This window comes from Brachycentrus maculatus, unplaced genomic scaffold (genome assembly GCF_059751285.1).
Source record: "Brachycentrus maculatus isolate JH-2025_06_01 unplaced genomic scaffold, ASM5975128v1 h1tg000166l, whole genome shotgun sequence".
Taxonomy (NCBI): domain Eukaryota; kingdom Metazoa; phylum Arthropoda; class Insecta; order Trichoptera; family Brachycentridae; genus Brachycentrus; species Brachycentrus maculatus.
The window spans coordinates 1,843,547-1,863,854 of NW_028280919.1; the positions used below are offsets into that span (position 1 = coordinate 1,843,547).

At 33.7% G+C, this 20,308-nt stretch overlaps 1 protein-coding gene across 3 annotated transcripts in view; it reads left to right on the forward strand.

The window, feature by feature from the left end:
• Ptp10D (Protein tyrosine phosphatase 10D) overlaps window positions 1-13,097 on the forward strand; it is a 101,781-nt gene extending 88,684 nt beyond the window's left edge. The window contains exons 19-23 of one of the 3 annotated variants that reach the window (XR_015837683.1): window positions 592-849; window positions 1,745-1,908; window positions 2,379-2,617; window positions 10,220-10,383; window positions 12,713-13,097. Coding sequence is in view for 1 of the 3 variants with exons in the window: in XM_088261794.1 (XP_088117920.1) it covers window positions 592-849; window positions 1,745-1,908; window positions 2,379-2,617; window positions 12,713-12,744 (693 nt within the window). In the remaining 2 variants the exon portion in view is untranslated. The remainder of the gene's footprint in view (window positions 1-591; window positions 850-1,744; window positions 1,909-2,378; window positions 2,618-10,219; window positions 10,384-12,712) is intronic. The other 2 variants (XR_015837684.1, XM_088261794.1) reach the window with 2 other exon arrangements.
• Window positions 13,098-20,308: the final 7,211 nt, after the last annotated feature.

A 20,308-nucleotide genomic window follows, 5' to 3' on the forward strand; every position in this document is an offset into this window, starting at 1 on the left:
GTATAATGTCTCATGCTCATACAGCTAATCTCACAACTTCCTGCATTACATGTAATGCTAAGTATGTACAATTGTATCTACACTTTGACAAACTTATCTGTTGTCGGATATAATTTTGATGCAAAAATTTACATAGAAAAAGATATGAGTTCAGTATTTGACCATTCTACAGACAAGTTTGTCAGAGTATAACGCTGTTATCATAAGATTCGAGAAACCCATCTACACAATCTCTATTACTGGCTGAACTTTGTAAGCTTCTCACCAAAACTGTCATGCGCTCGAATGAAGACTGATAAAGATTTTTATAGATTGTCTTCTTCAAACCCTTAAGCACCTGGTGCATAGGGTACTGCATCATATAAACGCAGTGTTATCTTGATTGTCAACACACGAAGGAAAGATGCTTCAGGTACCAGTCCAGGGTAATATTGAATAAATATTGCAGTGAAAAAATCACTAATATTTATTTATTTATTTATTTATAATCACTGATATCGAACCTGGGATCTCCAGCACTGTAGCCGAGCAACCATTACACTACAGAGGCGGACTAATTTATAGATTGTAATTGAGATTTTTTTTGTCCAGGGTTACAATTCTCCGCGGGAGTTCATAGTGACGCAGGGGCCCCTACACTCCACGCGGGACGACTTCTGGCGCATGTGTTGGGAGTCCAACTCGCGCGCCATCGTCATGCTGACACGCTGCATCGAGAAGGGCAGAGAGAAGTGCGACCACTACTGGCCCTTCGACACGCGGCCCGTGTACTACGGTGATATCTCCGTCACCATATTGAATGATAGTCACTATCAAGATTGGAGCATAACGGAATTTATGCTTTGCAGGGTGAGATTTCCATTTAATTACCTAGTTGACCAGCCATAAAACCATAGAGATTCAAGTGACAAATGCTTTATTTCGCTTAAAACCATAGATATTTAAATAAAAAAAGTGAGATCTGTCTATAAATATTAGTTTTAACACACTGCGGGCAGTTTTTTCATCAAACCCGACCCTAATTAATATACTAATTACGGTCATATACTAATCACAAGTAACGACAATACCAACTCCGATCTGTATAATGTTTTTGGCGTCTCGCGCTGTACGAAAAGTAATAAAATAAAACGCTTATAAGCATCTCCCGCTCTCTACCATCAGTATGTTAAAGGCGCTTTTAAGCATTTTCCACAAACAGTATTTTAATACATATACCTTTTTTATTGCAAAAAAACTTTTGTCTTACCAATCATGACTTAATTTGCTATAGTAAGTTACTTTATTTACCTGTCAACTGTGGTAGGTTGTGGTTTCGGGGTTAGTGTCGCAGACTCTCGAGTCAGAGGTTCTCAGTTCAAACCCACTCTACCACAATTTGATACCTATTACTTATAATAAGCCACTAAGGCTCACGGAAAATGTATAAAATTATAAAAAATTATGAAAAATTAAAACACAAATATTTCTCTTTATTTTAAGAAAAAAAATAACAAAAAACTATCTCTATATTTTTGTTGCAAGACTTTTAGTATTCAATATTTTTATGAAAATTTAGTTTTGTATACATATAAAGTTTAGGTTACAAATTTGATTAGAAATTCCTTTTTCTGGAATCAGTAGCCTAAATTATATTTTCACTTTGTAGTTCAAATATAACATACATCTCCTCAATTAATAATAAACAAGACTAAACTCTATTTAGAAATATGTGTTTTTTTCTGATTGTTTAATTGGTTTGCAGGGAGAAACTCAACGTGCCATAAGACATTTCCACTTCACAACGTGGCCAGACTTCGGAGTACCTAATCCTCCACAAACCCTGGTCAGGTTTGTACGTGCATTCCGAGAGAGAGTTGGTCCGGACCAAAGGCCAATAGTCGTCCATTGCAGTGCGGGGGTTGGGAGGTATGTATTTTTTTGTTTAAATCATTATGTTATATTCACATATTTAAATAATCTTGTTTATCTATATTTTAAATGATTATTTAAACTAAATTACTGAATTTGGTAAAAAATATTACTATTTCAAAAAGTCTATTGTGCCACGTGTTTCGATATGATCCACATCATTTTGAAAATGACGCGGAACGCAACGAAACACATGTCACAATAAATTTTAAGAAGTGATATTTACCTTCTTCCACCAGTAGTTAGAAATAGGGAGAGTGAGAAGATCTTCAGAAAAAACTAAAAACATATTTGTTTTCTAAATCATTTCCACCATCATCTTTTCCCCAATTCATTCACAGAGCTCTTGAGGAAGTATTTTACGAAAATGGGGCTATTTAAAGTATCCAAATTTATTATTATTATTATAATTACTGACTTGAATTAAAAAGTAAATATTTTTGTTGAACTCTGTGATTCTGTCGCAGGTCGGGCACGTTCATCACGCTGGACCGCATCATCCAGCAGATAGCGGGCTGCGCGGAGTACGTGGACATCCTGGACATCGTGTACAACATGCGCAAGGAGCGCGTGTGGATGGTCCAGACGGAGCAGCAGTACATCTGCATCCACCAGTGCCTGCTGGCCGTGCTGGAGGGGCAGGAGGTGCCGCACAACAACCAGTCTCCGCCCCAGCACCAGATACACCACAACCAGGCCTTCGAAGGTACCTAGAATAACCATACTACATTCATTCATTCTCTTCTTATCTAAAAAGTGTCAACTTTTTCTTCGTGAGAACTGATTCTTTCATGGTGGGAACTGATCTGAGTCGTTGTGTCTGAGATTTCCTTGAAACGTAACAAGTTACGAGCATTCGTATAGTCATTACAGTGAGCTGAGCTCGTTCTGAGTACTCCATCCGATGTTCGGATGCTCGCCGGGAATGTTACGTCACGACGAAATGCTCAGGTCAGTCCCACCTTTACGGTGCTAAAAACTTCCACGGTTTCCATCGGTGATATGTATTTTGTATTTCTCCTTCTTCCAACCCTTATCCGCACCCAATGGTGCATAGGGCACTGCATCGTATTGACGCAGTGTTATCTTGATCGTTACTTACATGAAGGCAAGGTAAAATAAAATAAGTATTAGAGTGTAAAATCACTAATATCTATTTTAACCCCTCCTAGGAATCGTACCCGTGACCTCCAGCACGGTAGCTAAAAACGTTAACCATTACACCACGTAGGCGGACAGTTTCTCGTTTTTAAATCACATGTTCATAGGGTGTACAATGGCGTATTTTGTAAACTATTTAAAAATTTGATTTAAAAAACAGGAAAAATGTAAATATTCCTAAATGTTGCTTTTATTTATCAAAGTAAAACTTGAAATGTAACAATTGTAATATAATGTTAGCTTTGGCAAGTATCTGAAAACGAGAAAAAAAATACATTGCAAGTAGCCGCCACAGGTGGCGTAATGGCACAACCACCACGAAGGCTGACTTGCGCGCTACTAAAAAGAGATCAAAAACAGTTTCAAGCCGCGTATACGCAATACGCAATACGCAAAGCACGGCATGCACGCACACACTGAGAAACGTTTATGTATTGGTGATTCTGTCCCCGATTTTTTCACTAATTATTTATTTTCGTCGCTGCAAATGAATAACTTTATATTATAATACTTTTACGTAATACTTAATTCTTTCTAATTTTTCCTACAAATAATTTTTGGTAGCTGGAGCCTTAAGTATGTTTTTAATTTATTTGATGCATATAAAAAAAGCTAAGAAAAGAAACCAAAACTTAAGCACTTTCTTAACAGACAAAATGTTTTACCTGTGTCCGTCGCCGTAATGTCATAGTTAGTGCGTTTAGGGGGGGGGGGGGGAGAGAACATAAGTAATCACTTTAATATTTATTTAATACCACCCTGGACTGGCACCTGAAGTGTAGGATTGATCACCTTGCCTTCATGTAAGTAACGATCAAGATAACACTTTCAACATGACGCAGTGACCTATGCACCATTGGGTGCAGATAAAGGTTAGAATAGACAAAGCTAACAATCAAACAACAAAATTATGACTCATTTAATTTTTAATGAGATGATCTCTGGTAGTCTCACTGTAAAATTTTAATTTAAAATTGATGTAGATAACACCCTTATTATTATTTAACACCCTTGTCTTGTATATTTATGTGAAATGGTAGTTATGTACACCTCATGCATTGAAAGTCTTTTTGTAGGTTAATTGAATTATTATTGAGTAATAAATTAAATAATACGGAATAATTTGTGTGGATTATTACATTTTCATGTATTTTTGACTCCCATAACAATATGTATGGTATTCTGTATATTTACATAATCAATAATAGTTCTCTTCATTGTTAATGCTGGTGTATTCATAATTTTAAAAAAATATCGGAGTTTTACCTACCATTAAAACTCTTATTATGTTTCTATTGATTTCTGGAGTCCATCACGAGAGAAGCGTTCATTTTCTTTTCCGTTATCGCGGTTTCTACTGTCTATTCCTGGGTCAGTGTCCTACTCTATGGTCGCTTTGTCCGTTTCCGCTGATTTGGTATCCGGTCATCCATGGATTTGGGTTGTTCATAAAGCTCATGATGCACCAGGTAGGTCTTACCTGGACTCCAGAAATCAATAGAAACATAATAAGAGTTTTAATGGTAGGTAAAACTCCGATATTATGTGTTCTGAATTGATTTCTGGAGTCCATCATGAGAGATCTGTCTGTTATCTCCTGGTGACCGGGTGATGCCTTTATTTGATGTTAACTGGTTGAAACAGGCTTGCTAGAGAGGAGTCTTTTGAGACGGTGTGATTAAGCAACTCTCTTTGGTAATATTTCCTGAAGGTATTTTCACTTTTCCAATTTCCTCTCTCTAAGATATTATCAATTGGGTAGTTTTCTAACCAATTGAGGGATGCGACCGCTGAGCGTGTACTGCCGGGGGTAGCTTCCACTCCTGCCATTTTCAGCGTGCTCTTTACCCATCCTCCTATTATGGTTCTTGTAGCCGCTTTTACGGGGCCCCTCGTACTTATAAATAGGTTATTAAGGTTATCCACTTCCGACCTTCGATCCTTGGACAATTCTACTAGTTTTCTTGTCCAAAAGACTGGGTTTATATTAAGCTCCGGTGATTCTAAAAGTTTCCAGCTGGATTGCTGGTGTAACCGGGTGTCAGTCTTTGATCCAAAAGACGGATGTAATATAATAGAAGTGCCTTCATCCTGCAGGTTTCCATCCGAGATGTTTAGTAACGTCAGGTCGTGTACTCTTCGTCCTGACGAGAGCAGCAATAGTGTTGCCACTCTACACGATATCTCGTATAAGGAGTTTAGTTTAGGGCTATTTTTACAGAGCCAATCTTTAACAATCTGTGGATTCCAGATTGGAGATTTTGGAAGAGTAGGCTTTGCCATGGCTATTGCTTTAAGGGTATGTTTTACCAAAAAATTAGAGCTGAGACTTTCCTCAGCTGTTGGGTTACAGAATGTTGCTATCGCTGACTTATGTACTAGTATAGTATTGTATGACAATTTCTCTTCGATAAACAACTGCGCCAGGTATCTGGCCACCTGGTTTGCAGACGGTTTGTTAGGATGGAAATTGTTATTTGATGCCCAGCGGCACCATCTATCCCAAGCTGGCTTGTAGGTATTTAGCGTCGAAGCTCGCCACCCTGATAGAAGCAAATTCTTTTCCTCAGGATTCCATCTACTCAAAACGCCGTCCCACACCCAATTTTCCAAACTTCTATTTCCAGTTCTTGGATTTTGGGCGGAGGTTTGCCGGTGGATGTGTCGATTAGTACCGATTCCAGGTTTGCTATTTTGAGTGGTGGCGCTAATGATCGGCGTATTAGGTCTGGTCGCCAGAACGCCCTCGGCCACCTTGGGACTGCGAGAAGGTATGTTCCGGTCGCCTTGTTCAGGTGTGCTAGGATTCTTGGTATTAAATTTGGCGGAGGAAATATCCAGGCCAGATTGAAGTCCCAACATTGACTGAAAGCGTTTTGAAAGATTGCGCACGAGTCCGTGCAATCTCTTGACACGTATGTCGAAGTCACGTGTGCCGTTACGGAAGCAAATAGGTCTATATCGGGTTGCCCGAAGAGATTGAAAATCGGTTGGGTTGCTGCCGGTAAAAGGTGCCACTCCGGAGGTGTTTTTCCCCGAGATAGGTGATCCGCGTCTCCGTTGTATTTTCCGGGAAGAAACTGAGCTGTCAACGAGATATCCCACTTGTCTGCAAGGATCAGGAGGTCTTGGGTCAGATTTAAAAGTGTTAAGGATCTGGTGCCCCCTTCCTTGGAGATATACGCAACCACTGATTTGTTGTCCGATTGCACTAAGACTTCTGAACCGGAGAGGTTGTGAGCTGAGTGTTGAAGGGTTGCAAGCACTGCGAACAACTCTTTTCGGTTTGAATGCCACTTTTTCTGTTGGACGGTCCACTGACCTGATAAGGTTAAATCGTCTAAAGTTGCTCCCCAAGCCAGGTCTGAGGCATCTGTTGTCAGGAAATGACTGAACATTTCCTTGTGAATGGTGCTTGACGAGTTCAAGTTCTCTAACCACCATTCCACCTCCTGCAAGCACTCCTCGGTCATTGGAACTAATCTTCTGGGTGGAAGTTGCTTCAGCGGTTTGCTCGCTATCTGCAATTGTCGGCAGTGCAGCCGTCCTCTTCTCACCACGAAGTTGGCAAAGTTTAACCTTCCCAGGAGACTTTCCGCTTGCTTTCGTGACCATCGGCGAGAAGACAGTATCGCTCGAAGTGATTGGTGGAATGCCGCACACTTCCGTTCTGACAGGGACTTGCGATTGTTGCGCATGTCCCATACGACCCCCAGGTATTCGCACTTTTGTGTTGGGGAGAGCACTGACTTTTGGAAATTTACATTCCATCCCAGATATTGTAGAGTGTTTACTGCTAGCCGCGTTTGTCGGCCTAGATCTTCCTTGGATTGGCTCGCAAGGAGGAAGTCGTCGAGATACACGATTGTCCGTATACCTTTCTGACGCAGTAACTCGGCTACCCAATTTGTAAGGGTCGCGAACATTCTGGGAGCAGATGAAAGGCCAAAGGGCAGACTTGTCATCTGAAGCAAGTTTCCTCGGTAGACCAAGCGCAAGAATCTCCGATGCTTTGATGCGATCGGGAGATGGTAGTATGCTTGTGAGAGGTCTATCTTTGTCAACCAATCGTTTGGTTGCAAAAATTCCGGAACCTTGCAGTGGCTTATGAGTTTGAATAGAGCAGGGTTTAAAAACAGGTTTAGGGACTTCAAGTTGAAGATTACCCGTGAGGAGCCGTCCGATTTTGGTGTTAGGAACATTTTTGATAAGAAGCTGGGAGTGAGATCCGCGGCTTCCAGAACACCGCTCTCGGTGAGTTCCTTTATTTGGGAGTCCATCTCGGCAGAAGGGGGTGTGCTGAAGTGATTTAAAGTATTCTTGTGTGGCATTATCAAAGGAGGTTTTGACACAAATGGTATTCGTGTCCCCCTTATCATTTTTAGCATAAATGCTGGTGCTCCCAGTGTCGCCCATGCTGCCTGGAATAACTTTAAGCATCCCCCGCGAAATGGATTCCTTCTGGCGTCAATTTCGAGTGTGCCTTCCTCTAAACTTTCCTTTTGAACTACCAGAAGTAGACTTGCCTCCCCCTTTTTTCTTGGTGGAAAATTTGCTGGGGCCAGCTTCTCCTCTGGGAGGACCGTTATTTTTGTTAGCGAGAGGTCTTCGCTGTTCACGAAAAAACTGGTTATCTGGCTTTTTTCTGGTAGGAACCTGGGGTCTTGATAAAGGATGGGTTGTTGCAGGTTTTATCGTAAGCTTGTCAGAGGTACCTACCCTAGAGAGGAAGGCCGTCAGATTCCCCTTTTCAAAGAGATATTCTGAGCAAGGAGGGATTTTGCAAAGTCCCTCTCTGACATGCTCGTCTCTGACTTCCCCGAGGATGGATTTTCTGCGGAATTGTACCGCCTCTGTGCGCCTGCCACATACCATCTGAAGAATATCTTCGGAAACCTTCTGGTATGCGGAGTCAGGAGCAAACAAAACTTTTACTTTATCGAATACGTTTCTTTTATTAAGAATTGTGTTCTTATCAGCGGCCCAATTGACCAGTTCTTGGAGCCCTGATTGAAACTCCTCTTTTTGTATGAGGAGGGCATGAGATAGAGCGGCGAAAGACCTTTCCAGCGAAGCCTGGGCAGGGGAGCTGACATCGCAGCGTCTGAGCTCGTCGTTGACTTTCAATTCAACAAACGATGGCTCTGCCAGAAATTTCTTCTGGACATCAGCATATCGCACGCCTGCCCAGTTTTCACTACCAAAGTGTTGCAGCTTTTCTAAGGCTCGAATCCTGATGGGATTTGCTGTTGGATGGATAGGTTCCTTGACTACTGTGCTGGGTTCCTGGAAATCCAGCTGCAGCTCTTCTTGGATATCCTGAGGATCCTCGTGTTCCTCTAGTCCAGGAGGCTGCTGTAGAAAACCGTCGTCGTCTTCTTGCGATCCCGAGTCTACGGGAGAAGTGTCGCCTGGCGCCGCGACCTTAGCCCCGGTTTGACTTTGGAACACGGCGTCAGTCAAAAGTCCTATCTGCTGAACTAGATAGTCTATCCGTGGGTCCATTAACACTTTAAGGCGCTTTTGCTGACGCGGTTCAGGAGACTCTGAATCTGACGATAAAACGGATGGATCGCGGGATCTTTTTCGAGATTCACTGCGCTGAGAAGGCCCAGCTACCGGCGATAATGGCGAAACATTTTCTGTATCACTCATTTTCTATAAAGATCGGTGTTTTCGGACAGATGTGAAAATTTATATGAAATTAGGCACAAAGCATAAAGTTCTATAAAAATTTAATTAACTATCCGTCGCCCTTGAAAATCTTGACTCGCACGATGTTTGTAAACAACAAACACGTGTTTCAAGATGGCGTCGTTTTGTTTATAAAATATTCGAAATGAAAAGTTTTTTCGGTAAATGCGCGACAATGCCGTTTGGATTGAAGCGAAAGTTTATAATACGAGCACTTCTTTAGTTTTGTTTTTATAGAAGACGAGACACTTAATAATAATAAGATTCACACACTTCTCACGGTGTTTGTAAACAATTACCGCGCACTCAAAATGGCGGCGGCGTCTCGCAATCAAAATAAACACGATAATTATCCGTTATACACAAGAACTTGACGTTTTAATGACGTAAATTAAAAGAACTAAATATGTTTTCAAAGTTTATAACACTATCTACGATATACTGCCCAGGAATGAATACGATTTTTTCGAATTGATCGGACAAAATCAACGAACGTCGTTACACGATGGGAAAATGACGCTTTATGAACAACCCAAATCCATGGATGACCGGATACCAAATCAGCGGAAACGGACAAAGCGACCATAGAGTAGGACACTGACCCAGGAATAGACAGTAGAAACCGCGATAACGGAAAAGAAAATGAACGCTTCTCTCGTGATGGACTCCAGAAATCAATTCAGAACACATAATGTATATATTTTTCTTTTTGGTGTTGGTAATGAACATTGTTTATTTCAAATTTCAGGTCTTGTGCACTTTCTTCTATATACATTATAAGTTGCATGGAAAAGATATACATGTGTATAATTTTTGTATTTCTCACATTAAAAGGTTTTTGAAATTTATCATTCATAATGGGAGGCTGATAATTGTTTACATTTATATTTGCCATGTTATATTATAATTTTTTATAAATCTCCGTGTGTCAAATATGAAATTTCTGTATATATATATATATATATTTTTAAACATTAATAACTACAATCCTTTATAGTTATTAATGTTAAGAATGCCACAGTGCGACGTGGTTGTAATGTTTTATCAATTTTTGCTAAATTTTGCAAGGAAATACTCAAATAATTCAATACAAATATGTAACACTAAAATAAACTGTATAAAATACTACCAAATTCAGGTGTATTTTCCAAATTTTTATAATAAATCTTTTTTAAGCTATTTCAATACACAAAAAGTGTTTAATTTTTCGCAGTCTATTGCTGTGTGGGCACATTGATCTATAAAAATAATTAACAATTTTATTTTGAAAAAATTAAATTTTAAACTGCCTGTCACTATATCAAACTGTCAAAAAATAATATGGCGACTATAATAAAGATTTTTAATCGGCAATGTGACAATTTTCAAGCATTTTGAATGGTCCTTTTGTAACATTTAATTTTTTCCATGCAACACACTTTGGTGTGAGGTTTATTGAATTGAATGAATTCAGGCAAATCGAATGGCGGTTCAGTGGACACTAGTAGCACAAGTGTGGACTCTAATCACCAGACCGAGGAGAAGGAAAGATGATGACTATTGTTTCTGTGGAAGGGCGGTGTGTCGTCTTCTTACGGCGACTAGTTACCCTCTTGTCTCAGATGCTTTTGGTATGGGGTCGGTAACACTGTATACTTCTAGGCACGCTTTGTACATACCTATAGATGAGACCTTAACCATCTGGCATGTGTGTGTTTACATAACAAGCTCCAAATACCATATTCATAGTGATCTGCTTGCTGTAGTATTCCGCTGGTCACGGCTTTCATAATTTTAATAGAATTTACAATAATTGTGGTTGCAAACTAATATGTATATTTGTATCTCTAATTGATGTTTAACACGTTATTGAAAATTTGATATACTTTACTGTAGAAAGATATTTCATTTGAGTATGCAACACCTGTACGTGAGACTGTTTACAATGAATCTTTAAAAAATATATATTGAATGTCCCTCAATGCTGAATAAATATATACAATAAAATCTATTATACAACATATTTTTTCTCTATTCAAAATAATTATTTTTTTGGTATTTTTCTGTGTAATAAATAAAGAATATAGAGCAAAACTTAAGTCTTAATCTAAATACTTTAAAATCTAGCCATATAACAAAGGGACCCTTCAGACATATTAACTTAGTTATTTACTGTTACTGATGGTCAATTTACTTTAAATAAATTTTAAAATAAAAAAAGTATTTTAAACTAATTACTAATAGATCCTTGAGACGAATCCCTTAAAATATGTTCATAGTCTGAGCAATTTTCCGACAAATATTATAATGACATGAAAGCTGAAAGAAAAAAGTGCATTTTTTCAAACCAAATTTAAAAATTGCTTTTTTAACTACACATAGTAGCATAATACTAAAAAAAAAAAAAAAAAACTATTTTGCCACGAAACTGCACAAACATGGTCAGGATGCACCAATTTTTACTATCTCCCAACTCTTTTACTTTTCCCAACTTTTTTCTATTTACACAAAGAATTTTTCGTACGTATGTATTTCTTCCAGTATTTTTTAACTTCATTTAAAAAAAAATATTGCAAAATGTATGATGTTGATCTTCAAAAAGTGACTGCAAATTAAAATAGCTTACTTAAGCTTTACAGGCAATAAGGTATTATCACAGATTTTTGTTATTAGTAAACAAATTCATTTTTAAAATACGCAAAACGATCAGTTCTTTTTTTTTTAATAGAAATAAGGGAAATATATGAAACATTAAAATTTCTACATTTCAAAAGGTGGAACAACATTGCAAAGGAATGAATTTATGGTGAAATGCCATTACTTGTTTGCAAATAGATTTTCAAACATTTACCCTGCGGTCTCTATGGCAGTCGTACATGTGATTGGCCTATTGTGCTTTTAAAATTATTGCCAATATCAAAATGAAGTCAACTTACTACTCGTAAAATGCTGTTTCGATTAGATTTTTTTTAATGACTAACTTAATTATTGTTTTTTAGATTTTTTTATAAATAAGAAAATTTAAAAAAATACACAATACATATATAGACTATGCTATTCCTCTTGAGTGAAAATTGCTTACTATTCCGGCTTTTTAGCTACATATCCTCCTTACAAATCACTGACTGAAATAATGCTATGTTAATCCTTTTTTGCTCATAGCATGTACCACAAAACATTATTTTTTTTTAAATGTTAACTACATATATTCCGAATTTACTGAAATCATAAACATCAAATATTTTTTTTTGTTTTACAAGTTGAGAAAGATTAGCATTATTTTCAGAATTATGCCAGAATAGGGTAGATAAATTAATTTTATTCAATGTAATTTTTATTATTTCATTAATTTTTATTAATTCTTATTTATTAACACGGTTCCCGTGTCTGTACAAATATTGCAGACAGACGTTTACGGGAGCCGTGTTGAATAAAGATAAGGATTCGTATCCAGTTTTATGTTTTGAAAACACAAAGGAAAACACTTATATATGATGTTTAAATGCATAGTAAAATTTGATTTTGAACAATGTTATGGGTTTTAAAAAAAAATTGAGCTGTATGACATTAGTTTATATGCATTGAATGTGTTAATAAATAATTGACTTCCTCTACCTTTGATTTGCCATTAGAATTTTTATAAGGATTCCCATTTATTTTTTTCTGCAGCATGTTGCAGGGCTAGAATTATATTGAAAAGATAATGCGTTAACTATGTTGAATAGAGTTTTGGCATTTTGAAACTGATTATCGACCAGTATTAATGAATATCAATGTAATTTAAGGATTTTTTTTAACCAAAAAGAAGTAATATTTAAGTTATCTACATTAAATAGTTAAGGCATTATCTTGTCACTTTGATTCCTGCCCAGGTATAGAAGACTGCCACGCTTAATTATTTTTATTTTTATCTCTCTATTTATTAATTTTTATTGTGCTTATATAAATATGTTACTTTTTTTTACAGACGATGAAGGCATTGCTGAATCAGGAATGTGATAGCCCCGAAAACTCAGTGCATTTAATGTGTAAACAGAGCAATATATCTCTAGTGTATTAAAAATCCGCTTCCAATGTAAATATTATCGACGGATAAATTATAATATCAACGGACATTTTCATATACAGTATTATAAATAGTTGGTTGCATGGTGTTGATGCAAATTACTTATAAGGATTAATTTATCTTTTAACTGGGAACAAAACACTCGCCGTGTAGCTTTTATTAAAATAATTTATGACTTAAATTATAATATATAGTTAAATATTTGTAGCAATTGAATATTTCAAAATGAGAACTTCGCAGATTGTGTGACTTATTTTTCTGATCTATTATTGAAAAAAAAAACAAATCGTTATTTTGTATGCCTGTATTTATATAATTTTGTAAACCTTTATTTTATATGTTTATTTAAACAAGATTATTGAAATTTATAGCTGAATACATAAGTATTTTTTTTACTTAAATTATAATTATGTTATTACCCATATTAGTATGTGTCTAATTGAAAAAGAAAAAATTGTAGGGTTTTTAAATCAAAAGAATTTTTATTTTATTTAAAACAAACGATAATGTGTCGGCTGCCCCAAAGCAAAATAAGTAAATATCTTAATAGGAATTACAGTATAATTTCAGTAACAATAAATGTTTTTAATGATATACCGTATTTTGTGGACTATAAGACGCACATTTTGCTTTTAAAAAAGTCCTTAGGCTTATACTCAAAATTAAAATAAAAATGTGCAGTGTTTGATTAAATATTCCCACCTGTTTTAAAAATGGTCATTTATTCGATGCTGCGGAAAACCTATCTCTATCTGGCAAACATTGTAGTGATGGGAAACGTACAATAAAATATGTAGTCCACCACACACGCATTTGTAGTACACAAAAACATACTACAATTGTGCAATGCGATATTTTATGAGGCGAAAACCCCCCAAATCCTGCAAGGATTCGACAAGAGCCCAAAAATTCAGGGGATTTTAAAGATCAGTTCTGTTTTATAAACAATTTTTTTTTATTCTGGTTTTGGAATGTTATAATTAAAAATTTAAAATGTTATTTTAAAAAAAGGCCTAAAAATTAAGATGTGTCTTATAGTCCGTAAAATATGGTATGTGTATTGCTTGATAACAATGCAATATACTTCTTTTAAATCTACTAATTCATTATCTTCAAAGGAGATGTGATTCTGAATAATATGTTTTTTGGTCACAACGTTTTTGGAAAATACTTTTTTTTATGTTTAAAAAGGAAAAAACCTAAATGAAATTTTACATATACACCGTAATTCAGTACCTAATTATTGAGATTTAAGAAAAAAAGAACTAGTTTTGGTCAGAATGTTAGACTTGGTTTTGCTTTTAAGCATTTGGACTATTTTTCAAAATATGCACAGTTTTTATCTTTTCTTTTTTAAAGTAATTGGAAATTTGGTTAACGTTAATTTATTTGTTATACAACATAAGGAATACGTTTTGAACATTGATATTGTGGTAATTTGTGGATATTTTTTCACATTTATCGTATAATTTTGGGTTAGACACATGGTACTTAAATAAATTAAATTTTACATTATCAAGTACATATACATGTACTAATGATTTTTAATGTAATAATAAATTTTTAGAAACATATATTTAGCAAGCGGGTAAATAGACACATTTAATATATTTAATATAATTTCATGTTTTGTTTAGTAGAAATACATGCAATGTTTTTCATTTAATGATTTCAAATTGTTTATATTTCATGATTAAATATATTAACAGTATATTACTGTTATTGTATTCCATATAGTAAAAATATTTAAGGCTTTTTATTAATTTATAATTTTTATTTTTTCTGACCATCTTTTTCATAATCGATTGTTTAAAATTTATTTGTTTTATTATGTACACAATTGCCATTAAATAATACTCATACGGGATTTAATTTCATTTTATCTGCTTGGTATGTAATATTTCAATTCATATAAAGTTAAGAGTTTTTCTTTCTTGATAAATAAATGCTAATCTCAAATAAATCTGCTTATTTTATAGGAATGGTTTGTTTTTATTTTTTCATATAGACTGTTTTTGTGTCAATTTTTATACCCTTTTTACTTAATGAAATTTGTATGGTATAGGGACCAAATATGTACACCTATATGTAGTTACATATATAAAATTTTAAAAAGTATTTGTTATAAAAAACATTAAAATCAACATACTGTAAAATCTTACCTGTTTTTACTCTATATTAATAAATGAAGAGAAAATGAACTTTAAAAAAAAAACCTGTTCTTAGCTTATACTTTATCTTTTAAATAACATTAATGGTAATAATGGCAAACACAAAAAACGCCATCCTATAAAAATTTTCAAACACAAACACAACAGTTAGTCAGGAAAGTGACGATATGTACATATATCGGTAGTGTAAAGGCAAAGGGGTATATCTGTCTCAGATCAAATTTTACAGGAGAGCAAAAACAAACTTGTGAAATTAAATATTTTTTCGGATGGCATATGTACATATGTAAATAAAACTAAATAAGGATTACAACCACAGCTTTATCCTTTTGCCAGATTATGGACATTTTGTGGAACAGACTTAGAAAATGAAATTTTTTACAGAAATACCCTTTTGCCATTACACTACCGATATATGTAGTAAGAAAAATCACATCTGTTTATGGATGAAAAAAAAGCAACATGATATGACCTAGAAATTTTGATTATTAGACCATATGAAATTATTACTGCTAATATGAAATGTTAAAATTGGTGTTGTAAAAATGGAATCAATCAATAAAAAAAATAATACCTACAACAAATCGAAACTGTAATACAGTAAAAAATAATAACTATTGATTCTTTCCCGTCCCAGCTGAATCCGGCCTTTTTAATACCCTTAATATTTTTAAAAGAATCTCTGCTGTAAATATCAGTACAGTGATCATCGGCTAGTGGTTTATTTGTGTAATAAATTGTATATATCACAGCAGTGGCGTAGAAAAACTTTGCAAATAATTTGTTCTACCAATAATTTTGTAAAACAAATGAATTTGGTTAGCTGAGGCATTATTGTTTTTTGAGATTGTACACAAAATGTGTTTAATCGTAATTTGACAAAAATTATAAGTAATGATTATTTTGTAGGCCTTTCAGGCTCAGAGAAATGTATTTTATAATATGTATTTCAATCCAACAGGTGCCCTTTAAAAACAGTTTTTTTTCTCCTGAAAAACGGTTGTTTTAATTTCAGTTTATTTTTTTAAATGAAAAGTAAATAGTTTAATTATTGTGATTAATAAAATAATATTCATAGGTTATTACATATGTACTAGTTTTATAAAAAATTTTAGGAAAATATTACATTTGTGATCTTTGTTTTATTGTAAAAGAAAAACAGGTGTAAATTTGTACATACATATACATATTATCAAACTCAATTTAAATTAATGATTAATGTATTCATAAGAAGAAAAAAAACAATGTGTAACTTAGCTATGTCTTTGATAATATTATTTTTATTTGACTTACTACACTTATATTTGTATAAATAGACCTCGAAATATATTAATTGTATTATTTTTATATCATGTAAAACATGTAGAAAATTAATTTGCTACACTTTGCATGCTCGGATACTAATATAATTTTTGTACAAATGACTAGACATGACTCAATCAAATAACATTTATAGCACTCAATCAATTAACTTTTTTCAATGATAAACATATAATCACGGGAATATATAATTTTCTTACGCATTCAGTTTTTATGCTCATTACATAAAATCAGTCAATCATCAATATGTTATTATTATCATTAAGATTTTTTTAACTGTTTGTTGAGAATACCAAAAATATTATAAGAATGGCCAAGTTCATGTCACTCTCAGTGAACAGTAGTCTCTCACTGGGAGATGTCTTGTTGAAAAACAAAATTACCTGACATATTATTAACGCAAGTAAAGAATAATTTACAAATATGCACATTAGATTTGTAAAATACATAAATAACATTCCATTTCTAAAACATTAAATTGATTTCACCTTTATAGTACAGAGTCGACTCCACTTAATTGATACATACACATCAGGATTAGACCTTTGGCCCAACTAAGCAGGTGCACTAATTAACCTAAGTATTTTGAAAATTTAGCTATGAATTTATTTAAATATATATATTTTGTGTATAAACCACTCCATATCTTTTTTTTTTTAAATTTGCAACCATAAAGAATTTTGAGTGTCAAGGTTCACACATATCGCCTTACATGAGTAAACGACTCGTAAAATATGATAAATTTAATCACACATATGGTAGAACTCCTGGTCTAACGCCAAGTGTAAAAATCTCGACCATGTGTGGCTCCAATCTTACGCTAAATATGGGATTTCTATATTTAATAACAGTTAATAACAGAAATATGAATTGTGATAAAATAATAAACTCACAATGAAGACTTACAACAGGTACATATAATTGATTCATGTAATTTATTTCCGCAGGAATGTATCAAGTGTATATCTCACAAGATTAGCATACATGTTTATTGCCTTCTTGCATTTATATGCAGGAAGGTAATATTATTATCGATGTAACCAGTTACATTTTTTGGTGTTGCATCCTATTTAGTCAGACTCATCTCATATATTTATTAATGTTTTCGTTTGATGACTTCAACAATTGCACCCTTACATTTTCATTATATGTACCATGGTAAATACTTTAAATTGTTCGAATTTTTCCTAAATGCTTCTAATTTTTTGAATTTGGTTTTGAACTGCAAACAGCGAGCAAAAAGAATGACATTGTGTCTATTATAAGTACATATTGTGATTGTGGCCGTAAATCTACCTTTGACAATCTGTGGAATGGTCAGAAATGGAATTAATTTGTTTTTCATGCTTTCATGTATATTTTTAAGCAGCCTAAATCATTATTGTACAAAAAAAATAGCAACAATGGCATCCCCACCATTTTCAAAGATAAGTTTGTTGAGGCGTATTTAGTTTGTGGTGTTCGCGGCCAGAGAGACTCAACGTGAATTCCTAATGATTTTCTGAGATTCTACTTATATCTTTTCAAATTCAGTAAATAACAAGGACATATTACATGATACATAACTATGTAACTGTATATAGCACACATATATATTTACTCGAACTGTTATTCAGAATTGTTATTCCGAGCTGATGTTTTACTATAATCATTATTGAATAATGTGCCATATTTTCTTTCAATGGCTTTTACTGTGTTATAAGACTTCCTTATACATACATAGCATGCTTATATATATATAATATATATATAAACAATATGTACATTCAATGAGCATCGTTAATATTCACTTCACTATGATATTGAAAGCTTTGATTGATGAAATGATTTTCTGCCACACTACTTTTCTTTGCTATTAAATAAATTTTCCGACTCCTGATTCAGTATATAAATTGAATGGGGAAAAATGAAACTAAATAAAATTGCAAAATGTTAGTGATGGATTCTAGGATAGATGGTTATTTTATTTATATTTATTGAATATCGTAATGAAGTGTACAAATGTTAATGTGACTCTTTATTGTACTCCAAATCTGCTCGGAAGTGTCACATTTTTAGAGAATTATTTTTGGGTTCTAAACCAAACAATCATTAACTTTAGAGAGTAACCATTAATAAGTTAATTTAAATTTATATCATCCATTTTAAATGTAAATTGTTTGTAATGCTTATATTTATTGATTTATATAAATAAATTCAAATCTTCTGTTGACGCTTAAAAATAATTCAAGGCAGCGATTTAGTGACAACTTTTGAGCATTTTTATAATTTGTTTCTGTTGAATTATTTTGCTTAAAAAGTATGCATATTAAAGTATGTAAGCATTATGAACTGTGCAGCATCAAAAATGTTGAATAGTATTATATTAAGTCTTAATTTGATCAAAATTATCAGCTATCCTCCACACTAGTATATTATTTCATTGATTAATTCTTGTTATATGTTAATTTTGTATAATATATCATGTATATTTATTACAATGTTTTGTAATCAGAGTATTAAAATGTACTTAATGTAAAACAATTTAAATTGTTTGAAGAAATAAAAAAGTATTATCAAAAACATTGTGTTATTATTCCCTATCGAATTTACATGACAACAAATTCAGTCTCTGCCTATTCATATTTAAATGGCTGCTACACATGAATAAATGATTTGCAGATTGTGAATGACGAATAGTCTAATTTATCTATGATTTCCAGTGGTGGCGACGTCTTACCTATAATTATAGGAAGTTTATTTATTAATTGTATCTCAATGTACAATACGATCTCACAGTGTGAATGCTGATTAAAATTATAACAAAACTTAATGTTCTGACAGATGTAGGATTTCACTAGGAATCATAGATGTACGGGATGGCCCACCATATGCATACTTCACTAACAACCAGACCAAAGGAAAAATGTTTTTCTTCAAATCTATAGTCAAAATCTATAGTCAGTTTTTTATCAAATCTGTATTCAAAGTTTTTACAATCCTTAACAATTTATAGGTAATTTTATTTGAATTAATATTAAATATATATATATATATATATATATATATATATATATATATATATATATATATATATATATATATATATATATATATATATATATATATATAAAGAAATTCTTTTGGCCTGGAACGCATTATCGTATATTACATTGATTTGTATGGGAAAAAATGTTTCGCTTAATGAGTAAGATGCTGGAACGAATTAAACTCGTTATGAGAGGTTTATAGGAGGTTTATTTACTGTATAGAAATTAGGTAGATCTGTTGCATGACAGGTGCCGTGGCATAGTTGGGTAGACGCTCGACTGCGAAACCGTCGCACGTTCCATTTTCGCCATTTCCAAAATAAATTCAAGTTTTTTTATCCTTTGGTCTGGTTGTTAGTGATGTATTTTCATATTCACCTTCCCTATCCTTGCCATATTACCTACAGACAATACTTTCTGGCCAAAGTTTTTTCCAAGTAGAAGTGAGTGTCCTCTTAGTAAACCTCCTTCCCAAGCCACGAAAGTCCCAGTTCACAAGTGAATGTGGTGAAAAAGGCACTTGCCCTTCTTCTGTTACTCGTTATGCAGAACATCGCTCGTTAAGGGAGCAACTTTTTCACTTTTTTTGCTCGCTATGCGAATTACTCGTTATGAGAGGTGCTACTGAAGTTTCTAAATCTTAACTTTTGTTTAGTCTTTTGTTCCAGGGGTTCTTCTAAAATTCGTTAAAATTATAGTTTAATCTGTTTAAACTCAAATTGTTGTGAAATTGTTTAATTGTTATATTACAATAAACAATAATATGTAAAAATGATAGAACGTTCAGAAAATCAGTAAACTTCTACAGAAATAGACAAAAAAAATGATCCGTCTGGGGGAGTAAAGAATATGTATATAAAAGGGATATAAATATAACTGAGGACAGGCAGATGAAGGAGACCATTACTTAATTCTCTTACCCATTTCAATCTTAGACGCTTCAAAATCGATTCCTGACCGTATAGATATGAGTGATT